This window comes from Malurus melanocephalus, unplaced genomic scaffold (assembly GCF_030028575.1).
Source record: "Malurus melanocephalus ecotype Western Australia unplaced genomic scaffold, MMel_1.1 scaffold_233, whole genome shotgun sequence".
In the NCBI taxonomy this organism is placed as follows: Eukaryota; Metazoa; Chordata; class Aves; order Passeriformes; family Maluridae; genus Malurus; species Malurus melanocephalus.
This window is the reverse complement of record NW_026623465.1, coordinates 515,471-539,150: the sequence shown is the minus strand read 5'-3', so window position 1 is coordinate 539,150 and position 23,680 is coordinate 515,471. Positions and strand designations below refer to the sequence as shown.

At 47.2% G+C, this 23,680-nt stretch overlaps 1 protein-coding gene across 1 annotated transcript; it reads left to right on the top strand.

Moving 5' to 3' along the window:
* Positions 1-11,707: 11,707 nt before the first annotated feature.
* Positions 11,708-18,939, top strand: ALAS1 (5'-aminolevulinate synthase 1). Its single transcript, XM_057374796.1, has 10 exons — positions 11,708-12,014; positions 12,779-12,985; positions 13,945-14,100; positions 14,182-14,404; positions 14,851-15,035; positions 15,597-15,776; positions 15,946-16,110; positions 17,200-17,468; positions 17,922-18,084; positions 18,654-18,939. The coding sequence occupies exons 1-10, from the start codon at positions 11,816-11,818 to the stop codon at positions 18,812-18,814; spliced, it is 1,908 nt and encodes a 635-aa protein (XP_057230779.1). The 5' UTR covers positions 11,708-11,815; the 3' UTR covers positions 18,815-18,939.
* The last annotated feature ends 4,741 nt before the right edge of the window (positions 18,940-23,680 follow it).

Sequence of the window (23,680 nt, the reverse complement as noted above, 5' to 3'; positions counted from 1 at the left end):
CAGGTGAAAGCAGGGTTAGAAGAGCTTGAACTCAATTTACTTCTCAAATTCTAATCATCATTGCTGCTTCTTTATGGGGAGCATCCCTAAAGGCTTGCTACAAAAGAACACAAGTTAGAAAGTAGAAAGATTTGAGYAGCCAAGAGATGAGAGGCCCTGGGGTAACTTTTCAGTATCCATATGGTTTAAGGCATGGCAACATGGAACTGGCCTGTTGTCTCCAGCACCATCCTCCCTAATCTCGTAGCTGATCTCTCCCTGCACTGCTCCCAAATAGTAGACAACCTTGTGAAAGGTGTATGTCAGCATATCTAATCCCCCCATGGACTGCGGCGCTGCAAGCAGGAAGCAGTGAGTTACCTACCCATGGGTAAAGCAGGGATCTATTAGAGAAATTAATGTAATGTGATCCTGCCTGGGGCTCAGAGTCAGTCCCAGAAGGATACACAGAGCGAGTAACCAGAGCAGGCAATGGTAAGAAGCTCCCTCAAACAGCCTGATTGCTCAGAGAGCTTCAGTGACAATAGTGCAAGTCTGGTAACTAGGTCACAGTTATGATCCTTAATTAATCCTGTAGAGACCCCATCTGCCGTGGGGAACATGACAGATAAGGTGGCTCATTAAGCACAGAAGCAGGCCAGGGGTAATGCCAGACCCCAGCAAAGCAGCAGCTGCTTTGCCCAGTGTGCTCTCTGCCAAGCTTTCAGCCAGCAGACACACCAAGCTCTCCCCACCTCCCCTGAGGAAGCAACAGCAGCCCAGAGCCTGTTCACAAACCCCTGCCCAAACCACACTGACATAATCCATGACACAGGGGAGAGATGAGATTGAAAACAGACCAGGGCAGGCAGACATGGGGCTCCAGCAGAGGAGCTSTACCAAATCCTGATGGATTTGAACCCTGGCTTCCTGGGCTTCACCTGCAGCCCTGCTCCTCTTTCCCACATGTCCCTGTGCTGGGTGGGGTGTGCTGTCCCAAGTCACTTCTTCCCACAGCTCCTCTGGGAGAAGCTAAGAGATACCARCTTCTCAGCTTGCACAGAGGCAGGCACAGCCCTGGGGGCTGCAAAGGGCAGTGGAGAAAAAGGTCTGACACTACAGCTGACTCTAGGAGAGGTCACATGCTGGCAAAGCCAGATTGTTCACTTGGCAGAAAGAGCTGGCCCTGACCATGACAGTGGAGAGCCCATCTGCCAGCAGGGGGGCAGAGACTGACTGAGGGCAAGGGCATGGACGGCTGGCACTTSGGAGAGCAGTCCAGTAAATGTCACTGCCCTGGCCTCTACAGCTGGCTGTGTTTTGTTTCTACACATGATCCATATGAATGTCTTGATCTGCTTAAATCCACYGGTGACAGGGAGATAAGCCAAGATAATACTGATTGAGTTTTCAAGTCCTGCTTCTGCTACCTGAGCAATTAAAAAGCAGCCACTATCAGCAAAGACAGCAAAACCTAACAGGGCTTCTGAGGACTCAGCATGGAGAAGGAGCATTAAAAATAGTTGCTTCAAAGCAGAGATGGGTGACTAATAAACCCTAAACTGACAACTGTTGGGAGATGGGGGCAGCTTAGTACTGAAGCCATGTCTCCAGGGACCCTTATTAAGGTGTCACTTGTGCTCACTACCACCCCCAAAGCCATTGTATTCCCCAACATGCACAAGTGACAGCACACCTGGAAACAGATACAATTAAACCAGGACAAGTAGAAAGGAGAAAAGCTGCCAAGTAAACATAAAACAGTATTTTCACCCAAGGAAACTTTGAAAAGGAGAGCAATCAAATTCACAGTATATGCAACATCATAGATATGCACTGTTCTCCCTCATCCAAGTGCAGCTGGGTGAGGGACTGCTCTACTGTGAGATCACTCCATGAAAACTGGGTCACTGGCTATCAAACCCAAGAGACAGTGCCAGGACTTTGGAAAGGATGTACTGAAATCACTTCTTCCAATTAAAACATGAGCTTAGGAAGCATCTCTAGTTTATTTGCTCCTGTAATTAGAGCTTTAAATTTCAATTACTTGCTCAAAATCTCATTGTTCTTCACAGTAAATAATCCTGACAGGCTTTTCACTGTGGAGGAGATAGGCAGTTTTGGAATGAAAATGAACTAAACACAGAAAAGATCAGCACCTTTCCAAGACAGAAGTACAGAGAACACAGGCCTCACAGAGCAATCCATGGTCTCAAGGGCTCACAGGTGAACTCAGAACTTGCCCCCATCACTCACCTCAAAGAACAGCAGAGCTGTTTGCTGTGCCAACCACTAGCCTCCTCTCTCCCTCCTCCAAGTGAAGTGGAAGGCCAGGTGCTACACAAGCCCTGAAGATCCTTTTGCATTTCAGCACTAGAGAGCACAAGGATCCAGAGGGTTTGCACATCTTCGCTCATTAGAGTTGTTAGCTCCTGTTTGGTGGCTGAAAGAGTGGCTGTCCCCTTCCCAGGCACCCCACCCTCCACTACAATGGCTCATTGAGGATGAACATCTACTCCATATCAGAGCCATGCCTACTAAATATGCATTGCCCAGCATGGTATCTCTCCCCAGAATTACTTCTTCCAAGGCTTTTTCTTTTTTTGCCAATTCAACTTGGCAAAAAAACCCTATCTCACCCTCACCTGGACACAGAGAGTGCTCAGCACACTCCACCAGAAGCATTCTCTACCTTTAAGTAGAGAATGGACTGTGGAAAAACATTGCAAAGTAACCCACCCACCCTTCTCCTTGTTAAACACCACAATGATGTGTCATCTGTGCTGTATTTACAGACTTCAGAGTGCCAAAGAACAGAAATACAAAACTGCTATCAGAGCTTTTGGGGCAACAGTTCATCCCWGCCAGCAAGAGCCTTGTGCAGTGGAGCTAATGTGAAAGCTTGCTGGTGCTACTGATGGCTGGAGAACCAGTTATCCTTTGTCCCGAGTTCCCTCTCCACACAAAGCCACCACACCTCACTCTCACAGGGCTCAATATTTCCTCCCTACATGATTAATCATCCTTACCACTTCCTAGAGGGTGTGTCTCATGACAGGTCGCCTGGAGTAATATTGAATTATTTTTATTGTGTGTTAATTAATGCATTATCAAATTTCACAGTGAAAACATGATGCATCTTTTTGGGAACATGAATTCTGAATTGCTTTTCAAGGTAAACTTTGAAGCAGACTTTTCATGACTAGAGGTCTTAAAAATAAAGGAAGTACAAAACTAAATCATCACAACTATATCACAGTTTTCCTAAAAGAAAGCTGCAGGAATTTTTGGGCTGCATGTCTGAAGATACTATATTATGTAATGCATATAAAAGCTCCATAAGACTGGCAGAGCTCCTTATAAAACCACAGCACACAGGTCACTCACATCAGCCATCACTAGTGCCAAGCCAGCAATAACCCTCCACTCTCCCTTGGTTTGCTCTTACAGTCAGTGACATGAGAAACCAGCACAGAAGAGAATGACTTGACCTCAGGTTTGTATTTTTGACATTTCAATCCTAATGTCTCAGCTGATCCCTCTCAACCATTTTGTTATGTAATGTTTGCACTTCTATCACTTTCTAAGACATTCCCTAGAATCAGTTCTGATCTTCTTTGCCCAGAGCTGGGACAATACGCATTTCCAAGAAAGAGCACATGCAGCTACCCTGATGAAGCAGAGAGACCCCTGAAGAGAAGACCTTAAAAGCTCTGAGTTCTTTACCACATCTCCTGGAGACACAAGAGCAACACATTTTCCCACCATTACCACCACCCCAAGCCAACACAACACAAATTAGGTTTGTTCAGCACACAAAGCCAGAGACAGCTTGCTCCTTTGAGTCCCTAGTCCCACAGATCTCAGCTGGAATGATGTTCAAAGCAGCTGCAGAACCATCAGGTCAAATCAACCAGTGTAGACAAGGCTGCCAGCAGGGTCACAGTGCCCCAAGAAACCTCCCAGCCCAGCTGTCCTGGCATCCTCACTCACATTCCTCCTGGTAGCACCTGTGCTGCTTGGCAGGCAGAGCAGCCCAGGAGCCTTGGAAGTAGAGCCCAGAGCTTTGCATGACTGAGGCTGTTTGCATCACAGTGCACACAGAGCACTTGCCAGCTTTTGGGAGAGTTCACTACAAAAGCAAATGAGGAATGGAGGCTTTGTATACTCCAATAATCTCAACACATCACAGAGTTTCTCTGATTTGCAGCTTTCAAGTTCAGATTTGGAGATATGGTGTGCTAATTTCCTCCCCAAATATTTCAGCATAAGGCCTCTTCTTCCCTATAGCTGACACTCTTCTCATTTTAATACCTTATCACCACCCTCTATCTGTAATTTTCAGTGCACAAAGAGGAATAGTATGTCTTGCACCTGACAGGTTAAGCAACAAGAGCTGTTGCAAAACAGCACAGCAAACCCATGAGTAGAACACACACTGGGAGGTAGAAGCATTTGGAGTTGGACCCCAAGAAGGCTGTAAGCTCATCCTTCCAGCTTTCTGATGTGCACACAAGCCATAGTGTCACACAGACTCTTCTCCACAGGATGGGGTTCAGCTCTGTGAGGTTTTATACCCCCTTTTACCACATACTTTCCTGCTATTTTCATGTTTGGAACACCTCTACTTAAATGTGAGRCATACTTCTGCTCTACTGGTTGGCCACTTTACCTCAACCCTCTGGATTATTTCTTTAAAGGAGCTTATTCTGACTGTACACCTATAGCATCTTACATTAACTACAACAACTAATTCTAAAATTATAAAATTKCCCTGACCATTGATGGAAACAATGWAAAATCAAAACTGCTYTACACTTTCCTCTGTTATTGCTTGCTTTCTCYGAGACAATCCTTGAAATGGTTTTACAACCAGCAATATCTAATGCTGGATAAGGAGGTCTGTTGCCTCACTGGGTACTCATTCATGGGATGACACCTACATGGAGACGCCCAGCTTGGCTCTAGTCAGGAGCCAGATTTTCTCCCACCTTCTCACGTCAGCAGCAGGTATTTCATTCTGAAATGCTACTCCTTACTTCACTGAATTATTGATCTTTGCTAGAGAAATTACACTACAGATGCATAAAAGAACAAGCATTTGCTTAAACAAACCACAACAACAAGTCTTACTAGTAGGTGTAGTGTGACTRTTAGGACCTCACTGGATCTTTTTATCCCCATTCCCAGGCTGAAAATGCAATCTTACTTGTATTGCTACACTTGAAAACAGAAAGACAGCATGTACAGGCTGCAGGAATAGTACTGATTAAAAAGTGCCTAGTCAAGGAATCTTAATTTTGACAAACAAAACTACATCAGTTTATACAAAGGATTTCACTTATGGTGTCAAACTGAGTCTGTGATGACTGAGATGAGGTGAGAGCACTTTTAGTACTCTACTGCCTTCTCAGGTGTCCATGGCAGGCCCATTGGTCAGGTAGACAAATCAGACAGATGATTTTTGGTTGTGCTTTAACTCCAGTAGGTACCAAATCCCCACACAGCCCTTATTCAGTCCCCACTCCYTTTCAGATAGGGGAAATAATCWGAAGGGTGAAAGTGTAAAAACCTGTGGGTTGAGATAAAGTMAGTTTAATCACTAAAAGAAAGGAAAAAAGCAGCAGAGAGAAAACAAGTGATGCAAAAGAAAACTATCGCTTACCACCAAATGACTGATATCCTTCCAGTCCCTGAGCTACAACAGCCACAGCCAACCTTCACCCTCCCAGTTTAACTGCWGAGTTTGATGCCATATGGTGTGGAATATCCCTTTGCTTAGTTGGGGTTGTCCCGTAGCAACTTCTTGTGTGTTCCCAGCCYACTTGCCGGCAAGGCAGTGACAGAAAGAGAAAAGCCTTGACACTGCACAAGCACTGACTGAAACATCCCTCTGTTATCATCACTGTTTTCAWCAAAAATCCAAAGCACATTCTATACAAGCTGCTATGAAGAAAACTAACTCTATCCCAGCCAAAACCAGCACATTTTTAGAGGACAAGAGGGAGAGAACAAGGCATGCTTCTTGATTTCTAGCAATCTTCTGCTTGACAGGAAACTCGAACAAAGACATTGATTTAAGGGAGATAGCCCATAGGCTCCAGCACAGCATTTTTCACTGCTTTGGGTTGATTTCTTATTTTTCAAAGACTTGGACAATTTCCCCTCTACTTTGACTTCCACCTTCCTGCAAATGCCCAGAGTAGCAGAGGTATGAGCAGCACTAGGGGATCTCACTGGAGATACCTGGTGTAACCAAGATGCTTTACTACATAGACTTGAGTGYCTTTCTAGGTTTAAAGCATTTAAATTCAAAGAGGAGACACACACTTCTCTGTCAGCTGTTCTTCCTTTATAGAGAGGAAAAGACTATCTTCTTAAATCCTTTCTGGAAACTCCAGATTCGTTCCAGATTGCTATAGAGAGCTCTGACTAAAGATCCAAGTCCTTTCACACCTTTGTATAGAAAGCACTTGGATACACATTTTCTAAGGTATTTCTGCTCTCTGTTGTGTGGACTTCAAGCTCCTAAACTGGAATAGAAGGTCTCCACCTGAGTACCTAATGAGGAGAAATGAGGGCTGAGATATGCAAGAAAAAAGACAGGCTGAATGTCTCAATAACCTTAAGTAAAAACATACTGGTTGGGGTCTACAGGTTCTTTCTAAGAGAAGGAGGAAAACTGTGAGAAGAGGAAATGAGGGTGTAGAGGCAAGTCATGGCAAGTGCAGCAAAGCTCACAGTAGCTGGAAGGATTAGTGTATCATTTCCTGCCATGTGCTGCACAAAGCAAGACAAACTCAAGTATGTAAGATGAAAAAAAAACAAACTATTGTGTGATTTTCCACATCTGAAGCAACTGGAGAAATGTCAGGGAGATGCTCTGGGCTTAGGATATGCCACTGCTGGATGTGGGCTGGGCTGTAGACTGCAGCAGCAGTGTGGGGTGTGCCCTTCAGTGGGACAGCAGGGTACCTTGTATGAGGGTGGCAGCAGCTTCCACTGTCTGGATTGAGCCTGACTCATGCCCCTGTGACTCCTCTGCATCAGTGGGCAGATCCTGAGGTCTGGCACACAGCAAAAGTGGCCTGGCCCAACAGCCTTGAGAGGGCCCATCAGCAGTCTACGAATTTTAAAAGATACCCACTCCAGTGGGGAACAAAACTTGTTTGTATGATACAGGGTACAAATCTTGCCTGAAATGGTTGCTGCTCAGACACTCCACAAAAGCCTCAGCTTGGTCAAATTCTCTGCTGCTTAGAGGGTCCTAGAAAGAAATAAGATTTCCTGTTCTGTCATCTAACTGGCTCCAAATCAGGAAAGCGTGTTAAAGAAACTCAGCTTGGGAAGAACTGTCAGTATGCAGCTGTTATTGCAACCTTCCAATTTTGCCTTAAAAGGTAAATRAACTAAATTCTCTCTAAGAACTGCTGGTCTCAGGACCGGAGGTGGAAGTTCTCAGATCTAAGCCTGGAATCTGAGTCTGGATTAAATCCAGATGTCAGGATCACACCCACTCCCTTRGAAAATTCAAATCTCAATATAGATAGGGGTTTGTGTGTGGGGACGGTGAATTGTTTTTCTGTCTTGACCTCTCTGACACTGACTGGATGGGAAAAAATTAGGAATATGCACAACTCTGACTTCAGAAGTGGGTAAAAGGGATTAGATGTTGCTAATTATGGTGCAGTTATAGGCCTTCATTTGAATAGGCTGAATGCAGACAGAGGGACTCTGACCCTTGCTTTTCTGCCAAGTATCTAAATGCTCTCTTCAAAGCATAAAATTCATGACAATGCTATGAAAGGAGCTACCTGSAGACAAATGCAAGGGCAGATGAATGCTACAAACCTGTGAGCCAAGTTCTGTTTCACGGAATATTGGGCAAAACTTGCTCAAGAGGAGAGGAGGAAGTAYTCAAGGTAACTTACACCTGAACCTATATGGTAAACCAGTAATATGGAAAGAAACCATCTTCACCAGCAGCTATTGACAGACAAGTGCAGAGACCAACTTGATCTTGTGGCAGGGATCAATGTGATCCCATTTCAATTTCTTTATGGGAAGCACTTTCTGTGGCTTCTCAGCCACCTCCCAAACTACTGGAACTTAACCTTTTTTCCCCTCAACCTTTTTTAGCTAAGAAATTGACCAATCATCAGAACAGAATGGGCTTTAGAAAACTATAATCAGCAGAGATTCTCAGGATAGCTGAGTCTTCCTCGCCTTCTCTTCCCCTGCCACTGCAGCACGTGGGCCTTTCAGGCAGATTGAGCTTCCTCTGCTAAATCCGTTTGGTCTCAGGGATGAGCTCCAAAGGCTGCTCCAAAACACAGGCASAGCAAGAAGCTTCTGACCTGAACTTTGTCAGGGCCAGCTCACACCAGTGCTATCCCCTCTGCTTAAACCCTTTCCTTCCTYTGTTACACATTACCCTGCCCTTTCTGTATTCTCAAACAGCCATTCCTGCCCACCATACCTGCTGCCTCTCTCCAGACAGTCTAAGTCTACTCTTTCTCTCTCAGGATGGGCTCTCTGTTCCCTCCTGGGCTGCCACTAGCCCTGTTGCAGACTGTCCTCCTTCTGCAGTGTGGCAAAAAGCATTTGTGTGGCACCTCATATCAGCTTCTCCTGAGCCCTGTAGGATGGAAGTAATACATTGCCGCAATTAACATCCTTAAACACCGTTTAATTAATCCACCAAAGCCCTAAGAAATTTTAATTAACAGCAGCTTTATTAGTATTTACTTCACCTTCAAGACGTAAGCTCTGGCAGTATTTCCAAAGGGAGGACACAGGCAGAGCAGTTGACAAGACACCCTTTTCACAACTTTTTCCTGCTSTGCTGCCCCGAGAGCTCTCAGCCAGCTCTGTGCACTGACAAGGACACATTCCTACAGCAGCCCTCCAAGATGAGGGTCAAGTWAATGTCATTCCGTTGCTCTGCGCAATTCCTGTCATGTGCAAGGTTAAATAAATTCTCCAAAATCAGATTCTAAAAGACRTGTTATTGCCGTGTTTGATTAACAGCACAGATTGGAGGGGAGTCTGACAGGAAAGCCGAGAGTTCTGCTCCATTTGGAGATCTTCATATCGTAGCCAAGGTCGCTGTGTCTCAGCTGCCAGCCTTGAATGATGTTTGTGTAAAAAGCAGGTGCTCTTCAGGCTTCACATGCACTTCTGAATACAAACCCACAAGTCTCTGAATTCCAGCAGCCAAGCAKACTAATGTATTTCATCCCCCAGCCCTACAAAATGGCAAGATGCTGCTGTTAAGATTACCAGGATAAAGAAGGATTATCAGATTTCTGAGGGATCTAACCTGCTGTGGCAGGTGTCCAGGCAGACAAGCTCCACAGCCTCTTGCAGCAGATTTGAGCTCCTTTGCACAACACCTTTCTCTGGTGCCTGTTAAACAAAACACACATTCCCTCTGAGCTAGGTATCATGGGCAATTAATAAGGGAAAAATAGGAAAAGAAAGAAAAATACTCTCAACATATTAAAAATCAAGCATATGGGACTCATTTCTGTTGGTAAAACTGCAATTAACCCTAGGAGCACAGGAGTGATCCCTTAGGTCCAGACTCATTAACTGTGCTCTAAGGACACTTGTCAGGAAAATGCCATGATGKTCCCTCAATTTTTAGAGTAACTGATGTGATACAAAGTTTCAGGGTATGGAGTCAAATGCTGATGTTCCAGGGAACGGGGACAGCAGTTATCTGTAAAGATCAGGTGTCTTTAAACTTCAAGTACTAATGAACTATTATTTTGCAAAATACTTGAGGCATGCAAAATTAGCCAAAACCCAACGGGGAAAAAAAACCCCAACAAATTCTTCATGAGCAACTGAACTAATAACTGGAAACACTATTCTGGTATTACCAAATAACCAGGACTCCCGCTATCATAGCTGCTACAGAGGCTGAGGTCAAATACCGCTGCCCTATTTTAATCATTTATCTACAGAACAAATTAAAACCAGCATATATGTGGTTTAACCATGCCAATGATGCATTACACTGACAAATAATAAGATCTGAGCATGGCAACTTCTTAAACAATGCTGTCCTAAATTTCTAATAAGCAAGAAGCAAACTGCTTAAAACACACTTCCTAAAGCCCTCCTAAAACCCAGATCCCACGCCCTGCCTTGTAAAGTCCCAGCCAWCTTTTTTAGGGCTTTGTAAGTAGTACATGAGGGCAGAAATCTGTCCTTTTTCCTGCCTCAGAGCTTAGCAACATGCTGGAGCTGACAGTAAGTCTGACATTTGACTATGAGGTTTGCCTCCTGACCAACTTACTCAGTTCCCAAAGTTTACACATTGCAGCCAGCATCCTCAAAGCGAGTCAGTGATGAATAAAGGAGGGTCAGAGTTGTCCCCTGCCCTCTGACAAAGGAGTTGTCTAAAGATTAATTTGCAGTATCTAAATACTAACCAACACTTTAAGAAGTGTTTTCCATAGCCAAACTTGTGTTCAGCAGCCACAGTCCTATACAACCTTTGTATTTCTCCAACCACTCTACCTTCTAGTAACTACACAATGTGACATCATGCAAGGCAAGAGTGAAGTAAGTGACCTTTAAGAAAGYTCTCATCCAAGCTCCACACTTGTTACAAAAGCCACTCCTGTCCCAAAGTGCCCAAGACGGCTCTTGGTCTCTACCCAAATCCTGTCTTCCGTGAAATTGTTTCGCAAGATGAGGAAACAAAATGCATCGTCATTTTTCCTTCTCCATTCTTTCCACACTTCAGCAATCAGTGCTTACAGCAAGTGGCACTACTGTGGTTTGAATGGCCAGACACATAAGAACTCCTTTCACCATTACTATCCCCAAATACTYTTAAGCAAATAAACTCTAATGTCCACTGCAAACCAGAGGACGAAGGGTTCAATTTTTCTTGTTGCTGTTATTCTTTCTTCCAAAACCTGGCAAAAAATACAGTGGTGGAAGTCTGAGCATCACCGACAGAGAAGCTGTTACACTCACAGCAGCTGTAGGAAAACTGAAAGGGGTTCAGGATCCCACCACCACCTGAGCCCCCGGGGATGGGTTCTGCCGGGAGTCGGAGGTGCATTTATAAAGAAAATACCGAGACGCGTCTGAGCAGCGCTGGATTTCCCCCAGGCAGCTGACTCAGATCTCGCCTTTTCCCACGAACAAACGCGCTGGGGGACCCCCAGTTTGCTATCCTGGGGGAGAGGGAMTCCAGAAGTTCTGGGAAACAAGCACTGCACAGCCTGCGGCTCAGGGGAAACCCAGAGCAGCCCTTCCCGTCCGGGCCGTGCCCACACAGGCCCCGCTGAGGGCCGGCTGCCCCCATCCCTTCACAGAGCCTCCTCTGTGCCCCCATCCCTTCACAGAGCCTCCTCTGTGCCCCCATCCCTTCACAGAGCCCCCTCCGTGCCCCCATCCCTTCACAGAGCCTCCTCCGTGCCCCCATCCCTTCACAGAGCCCCCTCCGTGCCCTCACAGCGCTGCGGGAGCGGCTCAGCCTCCCCCACACCCTCACAGCGCCTCTGTTCCCCCACGGCGTGCAAACCCACTCCAGCCCCTCACGACCCCCGGCGATCTTTCCATGTCCTTGGGACGCTACACCAGCCCAAAAAAACCGGGATGTCTCCACCACCTCACCACCCCCCGGCCCCTCACACCACCCAGCGCCGCCGGGAGCCGCCCCCGGTCCCGCCCCGCGCCTGCGCAGCCCCACCGCGCCTGCGCCGCGCCCCCGGCTCTATAAAGGCGGCAGTGCGGGAGCACCTCCCGGTGTCGCCTCCCCGTCGCCGGTGTCACTTTGCCGTCACCTCCGGTGTCCCGTCCGGCTGAGAGGATGGAGGCGGTGGTTCGGCGCTGCCCGTTCCTGGCCCGTGTGTCCCAGGCGTTCCTGCAGAAGGCCGGGCCGTCGCTGCTGCTGTACGCCCAGCACTGCCCGCGCATGATGGAGGCGGCCCCGCCGGCCGCCCGCGCCCTCGCCACGTCCGCCGCCCGCGGGCAGCAGGCGGAGGAGGAGACCCCCGCGGGCCGCCGCGGTGAGTACGGCCGGGGAGCGAGCCCAGGGGCACACACGGACCGTCTGAAGGGGAAACACATAGCACGGCCATCGGATGTCACAGCGGGAAACTTCTGGAATAGGCAGCACTGAGGCAGGGGTTGCTTAATCCTTGAAATGTCCGCGGTAACGAAATTGGTGTCCGTGGCATGATTCAGGGACCGGCCAGTTGGGGCGTCCTGCCCGAGCCGCGGGTGGGGATCCGGGATCATGGGTGTCGGAGCCGGTGTTTCCCACGGTGCAGTGGCCCTTCACCCAGGAGCATTCCTTGGGGAATTCTTCCCCTGGCACTCAGGGGAAGGAGCTGAGGCTGGCAGCAGAGGAAGCTGCGTGGCCGAAAAATCTCYCAAGTCCTCGAAACAAAATCACAGAATCACAATTAGGTTAAAAAAGACCTCTGAGATCACGTCTAACCTATGACTGAACACCACTAGGTCAACTAGACATGGCGCTTAGTGCCACGTCCAGTCTTTCCTTAAGTCTTTTCCTTACATATTTCCACTGGGAGTGAAAGAGACATTTTTTCCCTTCCAAAGGTACATTACTAGGTCTAGCATCTTAAATCGGATGYCCCTTAGGTGTTACTGGGATTTTGTGCTTGTATAAATAAAATGTAACTGCTCAGTTAAATAGTTCTGAATGGATCCTGCCAAATTAACTGCAAAAGTTGTGGATTGAAGAGCTTAAGTTAGTGTATTAAAATTATGAAGCTGAAGTGTTTTCCCTTCTCTGCCCCCACCTTAGAGGCCAAAAACATCAAAGAAGTGGCCCAGCAGAATACAGATGGGACCCAACCTCCTGCTGGCCACCCACCTGCCAGTGGTAGCCAGAGTACAGCTACCAAATGCCCGTTCCTGGCAGCTCAGATGAATCACAAGAACAGCAATGTTTTCTGCAAAGCCAGCCTGGAACTGCAGGAGGATGTGCAGGAAATGCAGGCGGAYAGGAAAGGTACGTTCTCTGTGCACTGAAGTGTGATGGCTCCCGACAGCTTCTGGTGTCTGACTTGGCTCTGGAGCGTGCCAGGTCTGACAGGCACCACTGAAATGATGCAGCTGGGATTATGGGACACAGCAGGGGAGAGCTGCTGGAGAATGTAGGGGTTAATGACATACAGGGTTAGTGACGTTGTGCAGGGTTTCCCTGGGTGATTTTGATGTGGGAATACCATGAGCTGTATTTTGATGTGCTGGCTGGCTCTAGATGTGTGAGTCAAGCTGTTACACTCGCACCCAAAGCAGATGCTTAGGTCTGAAGAGAGCTTTGCCAGGGTGCTGGTTTAGACAAAGGCTTTATATCCAAAGATGGAGGAAAGTGTCGAGACACCAGGCAAGTACCAGCACAAATCCAGGCTGGAAAGCAAGTAAATGGTTTTGGGTTGGTTTTTGTGTTTTTGGAACTGAAGGGTRTTGGCTGGCTTGCAGTGGTAGTGCGGAAGGGCTGTCCTTCAAAGGAAGGAACTTTCAGCARTATCAGTAAAGCCTTGCTGACTGTCTCAGGAGGCTTATTTCACTGTTCTGTTTGCCTTCTGTGGCATAGTTTTTGCAAAAATAAACCTGTGCTAACAACAAAGAGGAAGCAGCTTCAGTTAGGTGTGTACCAATCCTTTCAGATAAATGCTGTAGCTGTATAGTGTGATTGTCTGACTCATGATGAACCAAATATGTTGWAAGGAAATTGGCTGTTGTATTGGGATTGATTAGCAAGGCTAATCCTTCTGTCTCATCCAATGCAAATTTGTAAGCAAATAAAATCATTGATCCTAGCAGGATCAACATGGGGTTTTGGGCATGTCCTTCCTAAAGAGTGAAGTGTTGGTTTTACTTTAAATGTTTGCTTTGCTGAATTCAACTTACTTCCCTGTGTTTTAAACCAAACAAACTCCCTGGAATTTATTACAATGTCTGTAGGTACAGAATTTGCCAAAATACCGCCTACTTCCGCAGTGAGAAAGATTGAGACTGAGGGAGAAGAGCAGAGTGGTTTGCTCAAGAAGTTTAAGGATATAATGCTGAAGCAAAGACCGGAAAGTGTCTCTCATCTGCTTCAGGATAACTTGCCAAAATGTAAGAATGTTTGTCAAAACTCCCACAGGCCTGGTCTGTTGTGAGTATTTCCTGTGTGCTCAAATCTCTTTCTCATTTCAGCTGTGTCCACCTTCCAGTACGATCAGTTCTTTGAGAAGAAGATAGATGAGAAGAAGAAGGACCACACCTACCGAGTGTTCAAGACGGTGAACCGGAAGGCGCAGATCTTCCCCATGGCTGATGACTACACTGATTCCCTGATCACCAAAAAGGAGGTGTCTGTCTGGTGCAGCAATGATTACCTGGGCATGAGCAGGCACCCTCGTGTCTGTGGGGCAGTTATGTGAGTAGTGCCATGTTCTTGAGCATTTGAGAGGCATTTTCAAGCTGTATTTGTGGGAAGGCTTCTGAAGAATCCATTTCTGTTCTGTGGTACATAAGATGCTTCTGAAGTGATTCTTGGTGTGCAGTTAGGATTACACTTGTCTCTTGAGCTGGGGTGGGTCACTTAGTGTTCAGATCCAGGGCTGCACTATGTGCACTGGTCACTGGTTCTGCTCCTYGGATCTTCCTTAGAAGCCCCCAGATGTTACCAGATTAACTGGGTGGTATATTGCAGCTGTACTTGGTCACTGATTTCTTACCTGACCGGATTCCTGAGCTGTGCAGGTTGCTCAAAGACCCAGGAGCTGCTTTTTGCTGCCAATCCTGATTATGTACTAGAATGCTTGCAGCAATGATCCTTTATTCTCCACAGCAATGCTAATGCCTCTCTTGGGCCCTCTTTAGGGAAACACTGAAACAACATGGTGCTGGAGCAGGAGGCACAAGAAACATATCAGGAACAAGTAAATTCCATGTCGATTTGGAAAAAGAGCTAGCTGATCTTCACGGAAAAGATGCAGCACTGTTGTTTTCATCTTGCTTTGTAGCCAATGACTCCACTCTCTTCACTCTAGCTAAAATGCTGCCAGGTGAGATCTCAAACTGTGCCTCTGTTACCACAAAAACACAGCCTTGCCCCAAGATGTTGGGCACGTGTTTTGCAAATAGCTGTCCAAAGTGAGGATTCATCCTAATCCATCAGCAAAGAATGGTTAGGTGCAGTTTTTAATACAAGTTATGTTCAACACAAATCACAGTATGAGCCTACTGAGATTGAGATCTATGAGCTAGGAACTGCTGGAAGAATTAGACAAGCAGAGAGTCTTCTGCTCTTGCACTTAAACTCTACCTGAAAATGAGATAGCAGGAATTTAGTGTCCTCCCGCTGGAGGGGTTGAACTTCTCTCACTTCAGAAGTTAGAAGAGTTAGATAGCTATTTTCTCAAGCTCTCATTTGTGTTAGTTTGAACACCTAAAATAAACGTGAAATATTTTTCTTGCTTCATGACCTGTAACTGGCTCTTTTGATCAAGAGCATTGCTTTCAAGAACATGCTACCCTTATTTCCTGAACTCTTCCCATACATAAAGCAATGCTAGGAATCAGTTAATGCTTCCTATACTTAAAATGTAACTGGGCTGTTTCCTCAGGTTGTGAGATCTACTCTGATTCTGGAAACCATGCCTCCATGATCCAGGGGATCCGTAACAGCAGGGTGCCAAAACATATATTTCGCCATAATGATGTCAACCATCTTCGAGAACTATTGAAAAAGTCTGATCCATCCACCCCTAAAATTGTTGCATTTGAAACTGTTCACTCAATGGATGGTAAGTTGACATCAAAGCTTCCTCTCTGCTTCTATTGCAGTTATTGCTCAAATCATCTGTGTCTTAGGTCTCCAAGTGTACAATGCTATGGGGGTTGTTATGGGGTACTTCTGGGGTTTATCCAGTCATACAGAAATTCCTAAACTGCCAGTYACTGCTTTGGTTCTAGGTGCTGTTTGTCCTCTGGAAGAGCTGTGTGATGTGGCCCACGAGCATGGGGCCATCACCTTTGTGGATGAAGTGCACGCTGTGGGGCTGTATGGAGCTCGAGGAGGTGGGATAGGAGACCGGGATGGGATCATGCACAAGATGGACATCATCTCTGGAACGCTTGGTATGCACAGCTTGGCACTTCTACAGGAGCTGAGGCAGCAAAGCTGCTGAGCAGCCAAATTAAGTAGGTTAGCTCAAAATCAGTCTAGTCAAACGAACTTGTTAAGGGCTGCTGGGGCCTAGGATTTTTCAAAAAGCCTGAGGGATTTAAGTGTGCCCCACAGTTTGAAAAGCTTCTGTTAAGCTCCTTATGCTGCCTTTACAAACAGTTAAGTTAGCTTTGTTTSGGGTTTTTGTTTAAACAAGCTAGCAGAAAGTCCTTCAGTGGCATGTTATACAACTTGAGAAGAAATTCAGGTGAGAATGCTTGTAGAGTAGTTCTCTATATTTAGGAGTACTTAGTCCCTTTATGCGAAATGGATGCTCCTAATCTAGAAACCTGAGATGGGGAGTTATGTAAAGAGATTTGGCAAGAACTGAAGCAACTGCTATTATCTGAGTAAAATGCAGGCTCAGGAGTAAGTTTACTGCTGCAAATTGGAAGGTTGTTTAAACAGCTTTCAAAACATAAATAAAATTTACTGGGAAGGTTCATGCCTTTGGAACTTAAAATCTTGGGCTGCAGCCTAATAGGAGCAGAAGCATTCACCAAACACCCTAGTTCTGTCTGTGGCTGTGTTCTGCACTCTGAACATTTGGAAAGGAGGGCTGGTATCAACTGCACAATCACAGTAACAGCCTTCTGTGCTCCTTAGGAGCACAGGCTATTTCTAGCATCTCTGGAGCAGCTTATTTTAAATCTGCTGAGAGACTTAGTGTTGATTGCTTGGGGTCACTATTGAAGTCCCTGCTTSATTATTGGGCTTGTAAGGTCTTCCCCAAAACCAAAACTTKAGTATTTGAGAGAGSCATGAACTATCCTTGCTGTGCAGTAACTAGATCCATGTTATCAAGATTGGCTTAAAAACAAAGCTGTACCATGTGCTGAGTAAATACAAGATTAGTGGGAGGGCTGGAACATGCCATGACTGCATGAAGTGTGCAGTCAAAATAACCCATTCCTCCAAGTAAAAAGCTCCAATACTTCAAGCCATTCCAATAGGTGGAAAGAATAMGTTCAGTTACCTTTTYCTKTTTTTTCTTTCYTCAGGCAAAGCATTTGGCTGTGTGGGAGGCTACATCTCCAGCACCAGCTCTCTGATAGACACGGTCCGTTCATATGCAGCTGGGTTCATTTTCACCACGTCGCTGCCCCCCATGCTGCTGGCAGGGGCCCTGGAGTCGGTGCGGACGCTCAAGAGCGCCGAGGGGCAGGTGCTGAGGCGCCAGCACCAGCGCAACGTCAAGCTCATGAGGCAAATGCTGATGGATGCGGGTCTGCCTGTGGTGCACTGCCCCAGCCACATCATTCCTATAAGGGTGAGGACTTACAGTGCTGTGTTAACAGCACCCTGATGCCCATTGTACTGCCCACGAGCACATTACACCATCAGGTGTTAGTTTCTACCTTCACAAAGTTCAAACTCATCCTTATATTCAGCTGTGAAATGCCRCAAGTCTGGCTTAAGCTTAAGCTGGTGTAAATATAAAATAGAGGGAGGAAGTCTACGAAACCCGCATTCTAACAGTATACGGAAAATAAGGGAACTGCTTAYAGGCTAGTAAGAAGATTTGGGGTGTAAAGAGCCACCTGCCTAGGCTGCAGTGGTGTTCTTATGGCCAGAGTGCTCTGCAACACAGACTTCAGCCTTTCTTTCTGACACACGTTATTTACCAATCCTGCCGCATTCTTATGGCTTGCTAAGCTGGGCTGACAGTTTTACCAACTCTCATCTTTTGGTTGGTCTTGTAACTTAAAATTTTAAACTTCAGGTTGCAGATGCTGCTAAAAACACAGAGATCTGTGACAAGTTGATGAGCCAGCACAGCATCTAYGTCCAAGCCATCAACTACCCAACGGTGCCCCGTGGAGAGGAGCTGCTCCGAATTGCCCCTACACCTCAYCACACCCCTCAGATGATGAGTTATTTTATTGGTGAGTGGATTCCTGCATCAGTGCAGTGAAGATGCTGCCTGTCTGTGCACTCTTTGTACTAAAGATGAGGCTGGGAGGTACTTTGGTTTTAGATATCAGGAGKTTCATGGTGTCTTTCCACTGCTGCAGCACATCCTGCACACTTCCCTGCTTTGAGTGTGCCGTGGGCATTGTGACTTGGAACAGAGGGTGCAAGGCCAGTGCAGACCTGTACCCAGCCTGTTCTGTCACAGCCAGCTCTGCCAGGGCTCTGCACATGCATTGTCCAAACCAATCTTCACATGTTATATAGAGCCCAAAGAGCTCTGCTGTCCTCAGCTGAGCTGCTAACTTGTCTTAAACATGGATCTGTCCAGGGAAAGTAGATCCTTCTTGATCCTGTCAGGAGAGGTGGTGTGAGGATAGCTGGGACTTAGTTGCAGCCTAGTTGTTTCAAGAGGTAGATTGTGTCAGAGTGAAATCCTATTATCCCTGCTCACTTGTTAGGAGAATAAATATGCTGACACTTCTGCTGCTTCTCTAAAGCAATCCAGTTTTAAGCTTTGATCTTGGTAAACTTTTCTTGACAGAAAAACTGTTGGCTACATGGAAGGACGTTGGTCTGGAGCTGAAGCCACACTCGTCAGCTGAATGCAACTTCTGTAGAAGACCCCTCCATTTTGAAGTGATGAGTGAACGAGAACGAGCCTACTTCAGTGGCATGAGCAAATTAGTATCTGTCAGTGCATAAAAGTAACAGTGTCAGTTGTATCCTTGTCTAGCTCTAGTATCAAGTCAGTAGCATTTTTTAATTGCTCAAGTATTTTAATTGTAGCTGAAGCACTAAGCTCTGAAAATAAATTTCTAGAGCCATGATGCCCAGTTGTGTTTGTGTGCCTGTGTCCCTTCCATAATTGGTACTGAAGTGTCAGGGTTGGGGAGTGCAGTTGATGGAATAAAACTGCTCTACAACTTAATGCCTTTCAGCTGAACTACTGCCTGTTCAGTGACTATGCCCAAAGAGCTTTAGTGCTTCCTGCACTGGGTTTATTTATTATGGAAAGAGAAAAATAGTCCTGTGAGGCATCTCCTTGAAAGCCTTTGAAAACCCTATACTCACACTRAAACACAAAAGTCAAGTTCAGAAATACTGTATAAGCAGCTTGCACACGTATTTTGGAGGCAGGCATTTAGACTGGGATGCTGTCTCCCTCTGCTACCCCTGATCTTCCTTTGTAGTTCAAGGGGAATGCACAAGCATTCCCCTTGTGGCGTTGACTACTCTGAGGAAAAAGGTGCTAATGTGATTTAATAAGTATTTTTTGATTATCTGACCCAAAACCAAGCTGGAGGTGTGAGGCTGGAAAAGGAAGGCACATTGAGGGTGGTCAGTGCAGGTTGGCTCTGGCTTCCTCTGTCCCTGCAGGTCTGCAGGAGCTGCTGTTCACTGCACTCAGAGCTTGAGTTGGTATGAAAACTCAGCAAAGCAATTTACAAGTTCAGGTTTCTGAGAGAAGTCATTGTAGGAGAATATCAGTACTGCCTTTGCACCCCTTCTGAAACCTTCGGCCTGTTATAGCAAATTGCCATCGTGTTTCACGCTTTGGTGAATAATAAATGGCTGTTTTGAACAGGGGGAAGTAATTCTGTGAGTGAGCACGTGTRCCTGGAGGTCAGTATTGGCATGAAGTCAGAGCAGAGCACTGAACTGCTCTTGCATGTGCAGGCACGTCCAGGAACTGCTCCAGGGGGTTCCACAAACCCTCCAACAGCTCCTCTGTCCAGGGACTTCTGTTTTCCGGCTGTAATGAGCCAACCTGGCACTTCCCACTGCTGTCACACTCACGTGTGTACTCTGAGGCTCCCTCCTACTAGGGATCAGTTCTAATAATATCACAAAGAGCCATGTGTTGGGGAGAGAAAATCCCAAATTAAAGCAAAATSATCAGCTGGAAGTCACCAGTTGTTTAAGAATGTACTGAAGCACTCCCCTATTCTCACAAGAGTTCTTATAAACCATTTGACTTCCAAAGCATTTAGACTGCTTAGAAAAAGCCCTTTGCCAGCCAGCCAAGGGGCTGCCTCTGCCACATGCAGATGCTCTGTAGGAGGGAGGATGTGACCCACCTGGCCTGGCCTTGCCATGAACCATTTGTGGCCCAAGACTCAATGAATGTGCATGTCTCACAGAGCTCTTCCCATTCATTATCCTTCAGGTTATATTCCTACATTAACTGGAGACATGAAGTCAAAAGCCACAGCTCCTCCATCAGCCTCTCCTAGGACTTTGTCCCCAGCACCATAACACACCAACAATGTCATTGCAAGCTCTGGCAACAATCAGTGAACAGCTGTAAGCAATCTGTGTGTGGGTGATAACACAACAGACTGACTTACCTATGGCCATATTCTGACAGTGCCAGCTCACTTGCTTTTCTAGTTTTTTTCACTGACAGCTTTCAGAATTGGCCTGGTGCATTTTATAAGCCARTTAATAAGCCCAGTTTTTCTTCCTMGTACTTATAACAGCAACTCAACACTTCATACCAGCAAGGAGAAGAAAAAAAGACATAGAAATGCATCAGCTTTCTATCAGAAATCTCAAAAGTTCCTCCAAATTAATCAGAGGAGGGAACCGAACTCCAGGATTCAAAGCTGGCAACCTTTGAAATGACAGGAACACGAATAAYCTCGGCACGTGGCAGTCAGTACCTCCACACCTCTTAACATCACTGTGACAAATTACCTGGAGCACTGGTGTTGGCAAACAAGAGTGTGAAAGCAGAACCAGGGCACAGCAAGAGGCCAGCAGATGTCCATCACTTAACTGCAAAAGAAAGATAAATCCAGTGGCACATGGAAAGGATAAATTTTCCCCAAAGAAAAAGGACAAAGAGAGAAAAAATAAACACATATTGTTTCCCAGCAAATAAAACTTGAATGGGGGGGTTGCATAAGTAGGGATAAGTTATGTAAATTTTAGTTTGGTTCTCAGAAAAAAATAATGGAGGAAGTAATCAGTAAAATATGTTTAAAGTCAGACAATGGCAGTGGCAGAGTGAGGAAGCAAGAATGCAGCCATAAAGCCATGGCTAATGTTTGTCTGGGGCAAAATAATTCATCTAGTTAAATGTTGCATAGCCCTAAACTCATGCCCCCCTCCATTTCCCAGCCTATTTACTCCACAGAGAAACCCCCGGTGCTACAGGAGCAGCAGAACCATTCCAAGTGCAAGCAGGAGCACGTGTTCCCCACTGCTGGGAGGAGGCTGCAGGGGGGTGCTCTTCCCACCACAGCCAGGCCTCCTGGCTATTTAGGACCTCTGGTTATTTAGGACTCCTGGACTCCTGATTATTTAGGATGTTGTATGTCCCAGCCACCCCCCAGCTGGACCCCAAATCCTCATCATCCCCRGGTTAGGTGAGGCACCCTCCTCTCCACTCAGACCCCCAATCTTGCCCAGTCCCAGGGCAGCTGATCCCTGACATCCTCATCCCCACAAGTAAATAACCTCTCAGTCCCTGCAGTTCCTACCTCCTTTCTGCCATTCCCCAAGAACTGTAGCCAGGGCATGGAGCTCCTGAGAGCACAAGGGCTCATCTCCCTTTCCCACAGCACCTGAGGTTTCATAGCCCGGGTGCCAACTGACTCTCAATTCACACATTATCTTACAGCCGGGTGCAGCTCCTTTGCAGCCCCTCTGCTTCAGATCTCAGGGAGTGGAAGCCAAAGGTGTTAGCTGCTCTGAGATTTTGACCATTTCCACCTGGGAATCCTATAGAGCAAATCATTATGGTTCTATCATTTACCCTTCAGCTCMTTTGCTGTGGAGCTCATGAACCTTTATGAGCCTTAAAAACCCCAGGCGCTCTGGCTGGTTGTGTGGGTGTTTAGCCTTCTATTTGAAGCTGGCTGTGCCCTGCTGTCCCCTGCCCAGCCAGGAAAATGCCATCATGGGGTGGACTTGTCCCCTGGCACACGTGCCCTGAGGTGGCACAAATCACTGCTGACCAAATGTGGGTTTCCCAAGCATTCCTCAAACCCCGGATCTGCTACACAGCAGCAGAGACTTTCAGCTCAAATGACAAAGAGAAGCTGGGACAGGAAAGGAAGGGATGAGATGGGGAACATGATACAGGATGTGAAGGGACAGGTGACAACAAAATAGGAAGGGATGGAAGATGGAGAAGGGTAGGATAGGATACAGAGTGGGATGGGATGGGACAGGAGACAGGATGAGAGAGGATGGGAAGGAAAGGGTGCTCAGACACGGATCAGCAGCCTTTGGGCTACTGCTGGCCATCCCTCTCATGACCGTGCACCATCCTTTGGCACAGGGGCTGCCACCTGGAATGGCTGCACTGCCAGGGGCATGGGGGCAGGGAGTGGGACAGGTGGGAAAAGGAGGACAGCCCTCACTCCCCCGCAATATTTGGGCAAGTTAAAAATTCCCGAGCACAGAAGGGGAGCAAGATCCGAAGGAGAAGGGTGACTCAGCTTGTCAAGTGACTCTGKTGGCGTCAGCCAGGATTATTTGCATTTATATACAGAGGGAGCTCTCCTGCACTGAGGCCGCTTCCTGCATAGCATCTTCCCTCCTCCTACTTCTCCTCCTCCTCCATGTCAAAGGGAACTGATTCAGGGTTGTGGGTTTTTTTGCATTAAATCTTTTTTTTAAAGGGTTGTCCCAGACCCCTGGGCTGAAGTGTGGATGTCCTGCACGATGCTGAGGGCTGCACTCAGAAGGGCAGGCTGTGAGAGCTCCRGGCTCGCCATGTCCAAGCAATTTGCTTTGCGGCTCCAGAGCTCATGGCTGCTAAATGCCCAAATATGGGGAACCCAGGGCATCTCCAAAGAGCATCAGACTGTTTTAAAAATACTTTATTCTTTAGAAAATACAGCGTTCAGTACAGTGTGCTCTGCTGCCCCCAGCTTCAACCCCCTGACTGCGCCGAGGCCAAGGCAACATCGGCACGTTCACCGCCACGGCTGGAAAGCAGAGGGCAGCTTTCACCGACCCCCTTTCCACCCTCGCAGGGAGGCAGGGGGCTCTCGAGCCCTCGCTGGCACCCAGCAGCAAGGAGCTCTCTCCCCAAGCCCCCAGTGCACCCCAATCACAGTGCCAAGCTCGGCCCTGGAGCCGCTGACGGCCCTTGGTGGCTGGGGACATCGCCAGGGACATCCCCAGGGGGCACACAGGGGCTGTCACGCTCCCCCACACAAGGATTTGGGGTACCCCAGGTGACTATTGACACGTGGGGCTGCCCCAGCCCACAGACCCGGCTGAGAACCTGGGGGTAAGGAAATGGTGTGGACTGGGGAACGGGGAGTGGGGGAGCAGGGCTCAGGAACCCCTCAGCTCCCATCCTGAACAGGAACAGGGCTGAGTCAGGGCTGTAACAGCTCCTTCTGAGCGGAAAAGCCTTTCTGGGGCAGCTCAAAGAGGGGATGCAAACATCATCCAAAGGCAGAGTGACCTTTCTCCAGGTCCAGGCTGAGCTCAGGACTCAGTGGGGAACTTCCACCTCCCGCTGCCTGGCTCTCTGCAGGGAGAAACTCCCATCCCACAGGAAGCAAAGCCCACCCCACAGGGGGTCCTGCCCGCACCCTGAGGAGG